Consider the following 15555-nt stretch of genomic DNA (forward strand, 5'->3'; position numbering starts at 1 on the left):
CGTCACAAGTTGATTAGTACACTACTACACGGTTTCTCTCGCGTTCTCAATCAATGTTTGAAAGATCATTCCACGAGGAATTCTCTAATGCCGAGAAAACATACTAATTTATTTAGTAACGTCTCGAAAATAATACTAAGCATTTTTCTCAACCTCGTTGTTGTCGAATATATTTGATAAAAATTGAGATTCATAAGTTATCATTAATGGGCTTTTTTTAATATATTAAATTAATTTTAAGCAGGTTAATTTGGTGTAATTGGTATGCATGTTACATCGCTAAATGAAAACGACATCAAATTAATAGCAGTTTTATTATAACTATGCTTTTAAATCATTTACCTAAGGTCTCACTACACAGATGTCATCTGCCATTGAAACCCATGTTAAATTGCCCAACTTCAAATGAAGATTGCCAATAGAACGGGTTTTCGCTGGCACTAAAAACATACAACATTGCGAATATACATTATATTACCATTTATTTTCACTCCAAAATTGGAACGTTTCCGTCTCAGGTTTTTTTGTTATATGACCGCATCTGGCTGTAGTACCGGTCTGACCAGGTGGTTCATTAACTGATTCACTCCAGCTGTCTCTTGAGCTATACACCCATGTTCTAAAACGTCAATGCACAATATTACAAAACAACATGGCCAAAATACAGCCAGAAGGTTTACCATTAAACATACATATTGTTTTAATTCTTCTCCGATTCCTAGAAGTGAATGTGTGAACCATAACATGTGTCACAATTAGGAACTATAGAGGACCGTGGTGAATGAACTTTCACCCGGAAGTGAACTGTGTAGTGAGACCTAAGCTCTTGCACCCTATTATATGCACCTGTTCCTCGTTTACTGTTATCATTCGTTTGTATTTTGTTTATGAGCAATTCCAGTTTCGTGCGACTTTGTGGTGAGATAAACAGTGAATATTATAAGTAGGATGTTTTTATTTTGGATATTATATCAATGTGACGTTGTTATCTTCGTATCGTGGATGAGGTTATTGGATCCAAAATACAATATAAAATATAAGTGTAAATAAAACATTTTCTAAATATGATAAAGTTTACTTATTTTCTCTTTGATGAACGCGCATGGTTGCCGGCCTTTTTGGAAGTAGTCTGTTTGCCAGGGCACTAAACCTTGCAGTTCGGCACCCACAGTTGTTCTTTGTGGTGTTAAATTTTGGAAGATATTCCCCCAGATCCTCCATGCCGAGAAAAGATACTATTTCCACAGTTGTCTCGAAGAAAACTCACTTAAGGGTGGCTTATACAGTGAATATTGTCGGAAGGATTCTTTTATTTTGTTGTCATTTTAATCCTGTCCTTTGGATGAGTTTATTGGGTAGGAAAATAAACGCCCAGGACAAGTGTAAATACAACGGCTTTTCTAAATTGCACGAAACAATTTCACAATTCACAATTAGTGTCTTTGTTTCATGAACTGTGTGCGTGGCTGTCGGCCTCTGTGGAAATAGTCTGTTCGCCAGGCCACTAAACCTTGCAGTTCGGTACCAACGATTGTTCTTCGTCGTTTTTGTTTGTTTTGTTTTTTTTAATTTGTGGAAGGCACCCCTCGGTTCCTCCATCAGAAAATTCCACAGAAAAAACCCACAAAGAACAATTGTGGATACCGAACTGCAAGGTTTAGCAAAAAATGAGGGTTTGGCAAACAAACTAAAGTATGCTGCTGTGAATGGAGATATGGGGTGGACTCCCATGAAAGTATTCCAGTGGAAAACGGTACTAACCCAGTGGAGTAGACTTGTGAATATGGATATTAATAGACTTAATAAATGTGGTGAAAAACTCCAATCTGAAAAGTGTAAAAATTAGAATTTTAATGTGCACCAATTCTATTTACAGCAACATATTGGACGTTTTGTGACATTGATATTCCGCTACCTCAATATATAATTAATGATGCCTTGAAACAACTGTGTAAAACACATATGAATTCGTGGAGGGAATTTATGTATCACAATATTGGAAAACTGAGGATCTATCGCGTATTTAAGAACTGGTTTGGCGTTGAAAGATACGTTGAAATGTTAATGCCCGGCCACTAGAGAAGCGCTCTAGCCAACTTCCGATGTGGTGTAGCACCAATACGACTAGAGACGGGCAAATATGAAAATTTACTTGCTCAAGAACGTCTATGTCCTGTAGGTCCTAACCAATGTGTGGAGGATGAATTGCATGTTTTTACATACTGCCCTCTTTACGAAGATCTTCGTTTTATTCTGTATCAACACGCACAAGTAGCTTTTAATAATTTATATCTTTATGTCAAAAGCTTATTTTAATATGACGATGACGTACCCATATGTACATATATTAGTAGTGATATCTTTGGTTTTTAAATTTAGTATAAATGTGAATATTTGTTTATTGTATATATCGTCTCTCATAATTCCCTGTGAAATGTTTATTTTAAATGTAATTATGTTGTACATGAGGTGAAACGTAAACAAAAATAAAGAATCGACCAGGCGAGCGATCTGTTTCAGTCTTTCATAAAAAAAAAACCGCACTGGACTGCTTAAATCACTGGGGAAGTTACATGAAGATTAAATGCTAAATATATCTTAACCAAAGTAGGGTCCATTTGATAATAAGCTATAGAAAACATGTCACGAAGTATAAGCCACACCGTCGAAACTAGATGGGGTTTAATTAATTCCCAGGTGTATAGTTTGTGAGAAATGGATCTAACCACGAAAACATAACTCAAAGCAACACTGATCTCCAAACTAAGCTGCATGACAAAAGGGGTCACTTCAGCCTTTAAGGAACGAGATTTAGCTAAGTCGGTCGAGTGCACGCTTGAGGTGCTTGCGTCCCAGGAACGAACCACCTCGGTGCATCAATTCAGCTGATTGGGTTTTTTCTTGTTCCAACCAGTGCACCACAACTGGACAAAGGCCGTGGTATGTGTTTTCCTGTCTGTGGGAAAGTGCATATAAAGGATCCCTTGTAGCATCAGGAAAAAATGTAGCGGGTTTCCTCTGATGATTACGAGTCAGAATTACCAAATGTTTGACATCCAGCAGCCGATGATTAATGAATGAATGTGCTCCGGTGGTGTCGTTAAATAAAACAAACTTTTTATAACTTTTAAAGAGTCGATGTTCCCTTTATGTCGAGCAATATACCTTCTGCTCCAGCACTTAGTGTTTACATATCACAACTTCACAACGCCATATCATTGCAGGGCTAGTTCTGCCACTCGCCAAATTCGCCAATTGCGAATTTTAAACACAACTGGCGAATTGTATTTTAATTTGGCGAATGAATTGCATGTAATAATTGATATTTTGATGAAAATATTTATGGGTTTCTGCAATTTTTAGCTTTTAATAGATAATTTGGCGAAATTTTCTACATAGCCACAGATAGCCGTGCACTGTGGCACAGAAGTTGTTTTATCAGGGTTGTGATGTCCTGGGACTCACAAGGGGCATTCAAAACGTCTTATGGTTCACATTTGGAGGCTATATCTACTAAATACGATGCATCACTGACAACTTAACTAATGGCTGATGCTATTCTATATTTTGAACTTGTTTTGTTTTTTTCTTTGGTCTTGCACATTTATTTTTTTCATCGTTCTAAATGAAGGGACATATTTGACAGCTGTGGTGGCAGTACTCTTGAAGGCTGCCATTGGTAGGGCAGGATATGACAGTGATTCATGGTTACACAGTCATCACAGCTGTACTTATTCTAATGAACTCTGTACGATGTGATGTGAACATGCGCCGCTCCGGAAACGAGGACGAAATTACGTACACGATATAAATATTGACGATGTTACACAACAATAAAAAAGGAAGGAAATGTTTTATTTAACGACGCACTCAACACATTTTATTTACGGTTATATGGCGTCGGAATATGGTTAAGGACCTCACAGATGGGCTACTCTTTTCGATTAGCAGCAAGGAATCATTTATATGCACCGTCAAACAGACAGGATAGTACACACCACGGCCTTTGATATATCAGTCGTGGTACACTGGCTGGAACGAGAAATAGCATAACAATGAAGAAATATGACTAACGGAAGATTCAATGATGATGAAGTAGAAAATGCGATATAGAATTTATAAACCAATAAAGCAGTAGGCATGAATACATTAAATTATCCGATAACTTGCAACCCCAGGTCCGTATATAGGAAATAGTTTGGGAAGACTAAGTGGTAAAAGGCACGTGGACTAACTCGTGAAATTGCAACTTAATCAATTTTTTTGAAAACTGAAAAAAATAATCGCTTAAATATATTTAGGGGAGTACATTATATACAGCTTTGTTGAATAACCTTTTAAACCAGCGGTTATTGATCGAATTTATATTAATGTTATAACTGAAGCTCGGAACATCTTCCATAATTAGTATTACACAATAGACTTGTGATGTTCTAATGATCGATTATAATCGCAATTTAATCGATTTGGCTCTTTACCAATGTAATTATCGATTATACGTATTTAAAATCCTTAATCGATTGTGTTGGAAAATGTCAACTGTAATTGTTCCTCCAGTTTAGATTATAGAATTGATGTAAATATGATGGGGTTTGGGTATGTTTTCTTGTGAACACAAAGTAAAAAGAGATATTAAACAGTTATTAAAGGGACATTCCTGAGTTTGCTGTATTGTAAGATGTTTCCGACTAATAAAATATTTCTACGATTAAATTTACATATTAAATATATTTTCTTGTTCAGAATATCAGTGTCTGTATATTCAATGTGTTTCTGGTCGTCTTAATATTTGTAAGAAGCCCAAACTGAATTTTGTCTTCAAATAATTTCGTACGTACGAAACAATATATATTTTAGGAAATAAAATGAAATTTAACCTAGTACAAATATTAGAACGATCAGAAACACGTTTAATATACAGCTACTAATATTTTATGCAGAAAAATATATTTGATGTGTAATAACAAACGTTAATAAGTCTCTGTTAGTCGATAACATCTTAAAAATTGCAGCAAAGGAATGTCCCTTTAAAGGTAAAATTTGTCATTTGTAGCATCTATTCCGGTGAACACGACAATAGGTGCTCGGTGCTTATAATTCAAATCATTCTTATGTCCATATACTTCTAACCGATTGTGGAATCGAAAGTTGATTGGTTGGTGCCACCCGATTATAACCAATGATCGATGATGAAATTCCAACCGATTCCCAAAACTATATACTATCGACCACTTATTCACACTGCATTTTTAATAAAGGAAAATAAGTAAACATACGACGCCTTTCTTGATTTTTAGAAAGTCTGGGCTGTGGCACCCAGTGCACTTTCATGGTTTAATTTCCTAGATGTCGCGGGATTTAGCTCAGTTGGTTGAGTGCTCGCTTGAGATACTTGCGTCGCAGGATCGAATCACCTCGGTGGATCCATTCATCAGATTGGGTTTTTTCTCGTTCCAACCAGTTCACCACAACTACACAAAGGCCGTGGTATGTGCTTTCCTGTCAGTGGGAAAGTACATATAAAAGATCCCTTTCTGCATTAGGAAAAATGTAGCGGGATTCCTGTGATGACTACCTAGAAAATAATATAAACGGGGTTTTTTTTTGTAGAATATTTATATATGTATATACAGAGAGAGAATAGCTAGTTAATGACGTCGGATATCTGCTTTATCCTGTGAAGGTAAGAATGGAAAATTCAGCCAGGCTCTGCCGAGCGGATTTTCTCATTCGGCCTGAACAGGATAAAGCAGATATCCGACGTCAGTAACTATTATCCTGTTCAATTATTTAGACCCAAAGTTTTTTGCAAATGTTACGTTTATTTCCTATTCGATATTTGTTTTCTTTGCATTTACATGAAAACAAACCCAAACCCCGACAGGTTTTATATACAAATCATCATATAAAATGCACGAAGTTGACTTAATTCCACTTTTTAAAAATCTCTGTGTCGTTTGAATGCACGTTATTTCGCCTATAAATAACTAAGGTCATTTGCATATCAAAACATTGGGATCTGAGGCTACGTGAAGGCCATTATAGCTTGTTTCACTAAATCAAGGTTATTATTGTTTTGCAGTGTGTAACAGCATTGTCTAATCTTTCCGTTAAACATAGATGTAAACAAACAGAACATGTAACCCTTTCTTGTAGGTGCATTATATTTAATAAATTTAGCTAATGTATTATGTATTTTTATTTTATTATATCAATTATATATTAGCATACCATACCTAACCTAACACAACTGAGGTGTAGCACAGTAATAAACACAAATCACCTCACACACCGCAGGAATGTGCTTTCCAAATTTATAAATAAATTTAATGCAGGGCCGGACCCAGAAGACCAGGGGGGGGATTAAATGTCAAAGGCCACCAACATCAAATAATAATACAAATGTTATTTAATGTGCCTCTAAATTGGGAACTCATACGTATATATATATATATATATATATATATATATATATATATATATATATATATATATATATATATATATATATAGTATTTAGGGTGGTGCTAGGGGCTGGGGTTTGGGGGGTGGGGTGTTACATTTGTAATGCGAAAAACCAAAGGGCTATTGTTCGGACTCGTATGGGTTCAACCACTTTTTCATCCCGATGACACAGCCCTGAATGTTCAAAATACGATAGCATTGCTTGGTCAATAACATCATTATTTCGATCTATGACTGCACGTGCTATTGTAGCAATGTGTAAACCACGTAAAATACAAGTTAGGTAGGGTATATAAATTCATTGAAAATGTATTAGTCGACATTCTTGTTATTGTTATTTGAGGAAAAATATGGGTAAATCGAAAAACACTCAGTTGATGTAAAATCGTGTATTAAGAACGTTTTCGATTATTTTGAAGATGAATATCAGCGCGGTAGACCTAGGTATGCTTCTTATCGAATTGTCGATCGAGTTTCCGCTGCACTTAAAGTTTCGGTTTCAACAGTAAAAAGAACTGTGAAAAATCTAAGCTCTACGAATCCAAGCACAGAAATCACTGTTAAAAAAACGCGACCGAAAACTCATCGATTTATTTGATAAAGATGTTATTAGACGACGAGTATACAGATTTTATAGAGAGGGCGAATTACCTACATTACATAAGATTAACGTGGCTTTAAGGGAGGAATGTGGAATCAAGATATCCATATCAACTTTACGAAGAACACTCCATGACCTCGATTTTAAATACCAACATATGTCTACAACCGGAAAAGTGATTTTTGAGGACGCCAATATATCAAACAGGAGACTGTCCTATCTCCATGAAATATCCAGTTTACAAGAACAGGGGTATTTAATAGTGTATCAAGATGAGACCTGGGTGAATGTCAACCACACAACATCCCACCACTGGACAGATATCCACCCGGGCACAAGTACCGACAATCACCTGCCGAAATCAGACGCTGCTGATCGAGTTCCTAAACTCTGTTCGGTGACTGGGAAGGGAAAAAGACTCATTATTTGTCATGCTGGCTGTGATAAATATGGATTGATAGATGGCTGTGAATTGATCTTTGAGGCTAAAAAAAACAGACGGAGACTATCATGGTGAGATGAATCATGACAATTTCATCAAATGGTTTGAAGAACAACTTATGCCTTCTCTACCAGAACCTTCTGTTATCGTCATGGATAACGCAAGCTACCACAACAAATTAACTGAGATTACACGATGTCCTGCACTAAACGCTAAAAAGGAAGAAATTCAGTCGTGGCTACGAAACAAAAATATACCTTTTGAGAGTAACATGACAAAGCCAGTTCTTTATGAACTTGTGAAAAGTAACAAATGTGCAAAGCAATTTGTTACTGATGATATTGCTCAACGCCATGGGCACTTGTGTCTAAGACTGCCGCCAAGACATTCTGAACTCAATCCGATAGAACTGATCTGGAGTCGAGTCAAAGGGCACATAGCTCGTCATAATGATGGTAAAATGACCACGGTGCGCAGAGAACTTGCACATGCATTGAACTCTGTCACACCTACACACTTCTCTGACGCAGTTAAACATGTAATAAAGATCGAAAAAGATTTTAGAAAACAAAATAGTTTTATAAGAAATAAAATACCCCCAGTGATAGTCCCCCTTAACGAAGATAGTGATGAAGAAATGAGTTCGTCGACTGATTAAGTTATTACTCCATACCCATCAGGAGTATTACTTTAATGTATGCATGAACTCTTTAACACCAAAGACTATTTATTTCCATATCATTCACTATCAAACAACCTAACAACCTATAAACTAATCGACTAGAAATGCATATAGACTACACATACATACGAGAGAAATGTTTAACGACACACTCAACGCATTTGATATACGTTTATGTGGCGTCAGACAAAATGGTTAAGGAGCATTATGACAGTGAGAAAGAAACTCGCTACCGCCACATGGGTCACTGTTTCCGATAAGCAATTTTGATAAGCAATAAGGGATGTTTTATATGCACCATCCCATAGACAGGATAGCACATACCACAGCTTTTATACATCAGTTGTGGTGCACAGGCTGGAACTAGACACAACCCAATGGGTCCACCATGTGGGATCGATCAGTCGACCTACCATGAGCGAACACTTTACCTCTGAGCTACGTCCCGCTCCATATACAAAAGAAGCCTTAAGTGGGGTTGGGGTTGTGCAGAGGGTCACACCTCCACCAATCGCATGCATACCATATTCTTCTCTCTCTCTCTCTCTCCCTATAACCATATAACCATAGATTAAAATATACTCTTCAAAAAAAGAAACGCAAAAGGGTACAAATGGGTTATAACTCCGATTTTATGTTTCCTACCGGTTCATGCTTTGTGAATATAAGGTCATTGCATGTCCCAAACACATTCCCACGGTTACATTCGATAAAACGCAGCTACTGTACAATAAAGTTCCAAAATGTGAATATTCGCAAAAACGCAGCCACGTGCAAACCATGTCACCACTGCACGTGCGTTGTCTGCACGTGCAACATGAACACCGACAGTATAAAAGTGCAGGGTGTTCGCTTGCCTGGCCTCTGTATCTGGCCGACAGTTGACAATCCAGGACATGACACGTCTCAGTGAACCGCAGAGAAACAATGCCATCGGCCGACTAGACGCAGGCGAATCCAGAACGGCCGTTGCCAGGGCATTCCATGTGTCCCCAAGCACCATCTCCAGACTGTGGGACCGTTACCAGCAACATGGATCAACACGTGACCTCCCTAGATCCGGCCGACCACGGGTCACTACCCCCGGGCAGGACCGCTACATCCGGGTACGCCACCTTCGGGAACGATTGACTACTGCCACCTCCAGAGCCGCAGCAATACCAGGTTTGCGCAGGATATCCGACCAGACCGTACGGAACCGCCTACGTGAGGTAGGAATTCGTGCCAGACGTCCAGTTCGAGGTGTCATCTTAACACCACAACACCGTCGACTCCGACTGCAGTGGTGCCAGATTCATCGACAATGGCCTCAACTGCGATGGAGACAGGTGTGGTTCAGTGACGAGTCCCGATTTCTGCTCCGACGTCATGATGGAAGATGTCGCGTGTATAGGCGTCGTGGTGAACGTTATGCGGCAAACTGTGTGCAGGAAGTGGACAGATTCGGCGGGGGTAGTGTCATGGTGTGGGCAGCCATCTCACACACTGGCAGAACTGACCTGGTCCACGTGCAGGGCAACCTGAATGCACAGGGCTACATTGACCAGATCCTCCGGCCACACATCGTTCCAGTTATGGCCAACGCCAACGCAGTGTTCCAACATGACAACGCCAGGCCTCACACAGCACGTCTCACAACGGCTTTCCTACAGAACAACAACATTAATGTCCTTCCTTGGCCATCGATATCACCGGATTTGAACCCAATTGAGCATCTATGGGACGAGTTGGACCGACGCCTCCGACAGCGACAACCACAGCCCCAGACCCTGCCCGAGCTGGCAGCAGCCTTGCAGGCCGAGTGGGCCACCATCCCCCGGGACGTCATCCGTACTCTGGTTGCTTCAATGGGCAGGCGGTGCCAGGCAGTTGTCAACACACGCGGAGGCCACACCCGGTATTGACTCCAGATGACCTTGACCTTGGTGGTGTGTCCTATCACTTACTCACAATGGACTAGAGTGAATTGTGAACAATCCTGCAACATTTGGTAATTATCGGACTCACCATTCAATAATTAAATCAATTCTCCAAATGTTACGACAATGTGGTTTTGCGTTTCTTCTTTTGAAGAGTATATGTTGAGTGCGTCGTTACATAAATGACGTCTCTCTCTCTCTCTCTCTTGTATTCCACAATATAATTATAATATTTGATACATATTTTTTTTTCAAACTGAGGTTTTGTCACTTGAACGCGCCTGCTTCATGTTTACAGATATTTTCTTAAATATAGGTCATACTACGATTTGTGCGGATAGGACGATAGAACCGAACATTAGTTTGAAACGCACTATAGAATGATGCTTTTGATATGCAAATGACCTTAGTTATTTATAGGCGAAATAACGTGCATTCAAACGACAAAGAGATTTTTAAAAAGTGGAATTAAGTCAACTTCGTGCATTTTATATGATGATTTGTATATAAAACCTGTCGGGGTTTGGGTTTGTTTTCATGTAAATGCAAAGAAAACAAATATCGAATAGGAAGTAAACGTAACATTTGCAAAAAACTTTGGGTCTAAATAATTGAACAGGATAATAGTTATTATTTTTATCAACGACACTCAACACATTTTTATTTACAGTTATATGTTGTCGAACATATGGTTATAATGAGAGGCGAAACCCGCTGCTCCACTTCATGGACTACTCTGGGACCCGTCTTACGAAGCGATCTTAGTACTACGACCATCTTAAGTGCGTAAGGTAGTTATGCACTTAATGTGATCTTATCGCTAAGATCACTTCGTAAAATGGGACCCTGTTCAATTGGCAGCAAGGCTTTTTAATATGCAACGTCCTGTAGATCGGATAGTACATACCAGGGCATTTGTTACCCAACTGTGGATAACTAGCTGGAACGAAAAATAGCCCAATGGGCTCATTAACGGGGGTCGATTAGACCAGTCCGCAAAATGTTTCGTCTTTATATTACGTACAGTTCAACTTAGTTTCGTGCTTCAAGCACCTCAGCTATCTGGGCTGTCTGTCAAGGACAGTGAGTTAGTATTTAGTTGTTACTGTTATGGGTTTGTGAGAGAGAAGTCGGTGTAGTGGTCTTACCATTGAGTCGTTAAAACTCGCTCTGGGTGGGAGCCAGTACCGGGCTGCGAACCCAGTAGGTATCTACCAGCCTTATGTCCAATGGCTTAATTACGACACCACCAATGCCGGTCTATAGCACCATCGAGGCCGGTGTAGATCACGTGGGGGGGGGGGGGGGTAATTTTTGGCATGCTTCCATCAGAGAACTGTTCGAACACGCCTGTCGTGGGCACAACCTCTGACTTCGCCAGAGAGTTCTATCCATGACAGAAGCTGTAGATCACGAGTATGCGATCATTTATATGCATTTTTCTGCTAGTCAAAGTTGCATGACATTATATGACTTTAATACGTTGCATTTTAAGTATTGAAAATCAACGTAAAATAACACAGGCTATAAACATAGTATAGCATAGAATACTATAGTATAGCTTAGCATACCATATCATATCATAACATAACATAATAATATAACACGACGATATTATTACTAAAACCATACCCCTAATCATAACATAACCGTAATATAATCCTTATCATGTCACACCATACCATAAAATACAATATAACAACATGGCATAGCATAGCACGGCACAGCACAGCACAGCTGAGCTTAGCTTAGCTTAGCTTAGCTTAGCTTAGCTTAGCTTAGCTTAGCTTAGCTTAGCTTAGCTTAGCTTAGCTTAGCTTAGCTTAGCTTAGCTTAGCATATCATACCATGCCATGCCATGCCATGTCATGTAGTGTCATATCATATCATACCATACCATACCATACCATACCATACTATACCATAAAATAAAATAAAATAAAATAACATATAACAACATGACATAACATAATAATATAACTCGACAATATCATTACCAAAACCATACCCCTAATCATAACATAACTGCAATATAATCCAATGCAACGTAACACAATGGGATATCGATACAATACGACACAAATGAATTCAACACAGTGCAACGAACTTACACATACAATGCACTTCTACTAATGCACATGTTCTTTTGCTTACATACACATTGATATAGGCCCACATGTACAGCCATTTAAAACACAATAGCCAATTATCTCGCCGTGTTGCCTGCCCGTAAACTCCTCGGCCACGTTTATGTAACTGAACTTTCTCCCTGGCCTTGTAAACACCACACATTAGTGAGGGATCACGGAACACACACACACACATACACACACACACATACACACACACATACCCGTAACTAGTCAGGTATTGTTTACCGGTAACCAGGTAGCGAGTATTCACTTTGATTATTGATTCACTCGTCGACGCCTTTTGTAATATGGTGTCAATACTGAGTATCTACATGCATAAACACATTCAGGAAAAGCTGTTCCTTTTCGTATCTCTTCGATAATGTGGGCATGACAAAACAGTGCGGGTTTTTTTTGTACTGAGTGCAAAGGATTTACAGCTTTTTTCCCCCAGCTGGTGTTCACACCCGTGTAGACATTTGTAGTACACGAAGATTTGTCTTGTCGGTCAAAAATGGGGGAAAAAAGGCTGAGCGTGTAATATTTTGAAATGGGATGTAACGTCAGCAGGGTGCTGGTGCCCGTGGATCTGAGAGGCACGGACATTCCAGCCCAGAAGACCACGACGACCTCATCACCAGCGGGGATAGCGACAGCAGCTGCGACAAGGAACAAACTGCAGACTATTGGGTGAGTTTCCCCAAAATGTGCACGATTTATGGCGCGGTGCGGGCGCGGAGCTCTGAAAATAGATGCGTCACAAATGTATTCTATAATTATTAATTATAGCGCTGTTTCCGTATGGGGGCGGGACGTGGCGCTCGCTCGATGCGCGATCGATCTAGGATCGATCCCCGTTGGTGGGCCCATTGGGCTATTTCTCGTTCCAGCCAGTGCTCCACAACTGGTGTAACAAATGCCGTGGTATGTACTATCCTGTCTGTTGGATGGTGCATATAAAAGATCCCTTGCTGCTAATCGGAAAGAGTAGCCCATGAAGTGGCGACAGCGGGTTTCCTCTCTCAATATCTGTGTGGTCCTTAACCATATGTCCGACGCCGTATAACCGTAAATAAAAACGTTAAATAAAACATTTCCTTCCTTCTATAATTATCAGTAATAGCACTGTTTCCGTTTGTGCGGTCCGGGTTGGGGTTTTTTGGGGGGGTTTTGGAGGGGGGGGGGTTTTGTTTTTTATGGGAGGTATGGGGATGGTGTTAGTGTTTGGATTTTTGTTGTGGGGTTGGTTTTTGTTGGTGTTTGTTTAGGTGTGTTTTGGGGGGAATTGTTTTCGTTTCTTTTTGTAAGTGTTCGCGCCGTGTGCACATAAAAAATGGCCTTCATGCCTGAGGGGGCGGGACGTATCTCAGTAGTACAGTGCTCGTTCCAGCCAGTGCTCCAAAACTAGTGTAATAAGCAGGGCGACCAACTTTCTGGAATTTTCCAAAAAATCCAGAATTTTTAACCCAATTCCGGAATTAATGCCAAATATTCGGATTTTTTTCCAAATTCACTATCATTCTTTTTTGGGGAAGCAACCATTTCTGAATATATTTTTAATTTTCTATATTTTTAAATCCCAAGTTTATTAAACAAGATTTTATCATTCTGCATTCTCCATTGCAACCTAACTTGGTATTATTGACTGTTTTGTGCTATTACTAAGACGTTTGTCTATTGGCTGTATTTGTCAACAGCCGACCAATGAAAATGTTTTTGACAATCGAGTAAAACTGAAGCCATGTATAAAATTTGTCTTACTTGCTATGTAGTTTATGTATTCATTTTAAAGATATTTCAAATACCATACACTAAGTACTACGGAGCAGACATCGGTTCTATGGCGATGCATGCAACTTCGCCACGGTGTGTAAAAACCTGAACATATAACAGAACACTTGCGATCGTACGAAAACAAAAGAAACGGATCCATAATTCTCTTCTTAAATTCTTTTCGTATGTTTTCAAGTGCAACATTTCACTAAATACCATTTGGCTACCAGTAATCTGTGACACATTCATGACATTAATATGAATTAATTCATATACCTACCGATCTTGTTTTATTCAAGTAAGTAAAACTATTAAAAAAATGTAATTTTTACAAACCATTGTTAGATTTTGCCGCGAAAAGTGCTACGCTAATAGTAATGTAAGCGTAATGCAGAACGATAGCCAGTCTTAATGACGTTTCGTCCCAGATTCAGTTAACCACAAATTAGTTCGACCCCACTGATGAAATAGTGCAAATGTGGCAATGTACCTACATAAAAATAACATTGGTCCCAAGTTTGTCACTTTATTACTAATCTGTTGGTGGGAGTGAAATTGTACTACACTATTTGCTAATAAAGTGGGGCTTTCAGGGGTTTTTTTGTGGTGATGTTTGGTCTGTGTGTGTGTGTGTGTGCGCGTGCGTGCGTGCGTGTGATAATGCTGTTAATTGCTGTACTAGGTATAGTAACTTTTATTTACACTGATGAATATATTTACTAGACAAGCCATAAAGCAGGGCTAATTTTTTTATTGTTATGTATCTCTTTGGTTGTTGTTATTTTTAAAATATGTCAAATATGGCACTGTTTAAATTATTTTTTATATTTCCATTAGGTTGGTCGCCCTGAAGAAGGGCCGTGGTATGTACTATCCTGTCTGTGGGATGGTGCATATAAAAAATCCCTTGCTGTTAATCGAAAAGAGTAGCCCATGAAGTGGTGACAGCGGGTTTCCTCTTTCAATACCTGTGTGGTCCTTAACCATATGTCCGACGCCGTATAACCGTAAATAAAATGTGTTGAGTGCGTTGTTAAATAAAACATTTCCTTCCTTCTATAATTATCAATGATAGCACTGTGTCCGTTTGCGCGGTGCGGGTTGTTTTGGGGAGTTTTGTTGGTGGGTTGTTTTTGTTGTTGTTTCGGGGGAAGGGTATGGGGATGGTGTTGTGTTTGGATTTTTGTTGTGGGGTTGGTTTTTTAGGTGTGTTTTGGGGGGATTTTTTCGTTTCTTTTTGTAAGTGTTCACGCCGCGTGAAATATCGCGCACATAGAAAATGGCTTTCATGCCTGAGGGATTTGTTGGAGGGATTTGTTGGACTAAATTAATTCTCATTGCCGACAATGTGAACATTTTTCTAATAAAAGAAATATAAGCAGCATATCAACACACCTAAGCAGTACACATATAATAAACCTGTGGCACCTCATTTTTAATTTACCTGCAAAAAAAATTAAAATCAACGGAGGGGAGGGGCAGGGGCAGGTAGGTCCTACGACACATAGCTCTCAGCTGAGCACTTTCAATAGTTTCATTTT

General features: G+C 39.1%; 2 protein-coding genes across 2 annotated transcripts in view; both read left to right on the top strand.

The window, feature by feature from the left end:
* Nucleotides 1-12716, top strand: part of LOC121368812 (potassium voltage-gated channel subfamily S member 3-like) — a 17642-nt gene extending 4926 nt beyond the window's left edge. Inside the window, exon 2 of the mRNA XM_041493557.1 lies at nt 12696-12716. Coding sequence (XP_041349491.1) covers nt 12696-12716 — 21 coding nt within the window. The remainder of the gene's footprint in view (nt 1-12695) is intronic.
* The window catches only part of LOC121368813 (NACHT and WD repeat domain-containing protein 2-like), a 22856-nt gene continuing 19920 nt past the window's right edge, over nt 12620-15555 (top strand). Inside the window, exon 1 of the mRNA XM_041493558.1 lies at nt 12620-12931. Within this exon, the coding sequence (XP_041349492.1) occupies nt 12792-12931 (140 nt within the window). The 5' untranslated portion in view covers nt 12620-12791. The remainder of the gene's footprint in view (nt 12932-15555) is intronic.

The sequence above is a fragment of the Gigantopelta aegis genome, chromosome 3, assembly GCF_016097555.1.
Source record: "Gigantopelta aegis isolate Gae_Host chromosome 3, Gae_host_genome, whole genome shotgun sequence".
Taxonomy (NCBI): Eukaryota; Metazoa; Mollusca; class Gastropoda; order Neomphalida; family Peltospiridae; genus Gigantopelta; species Gigantopelta aegis.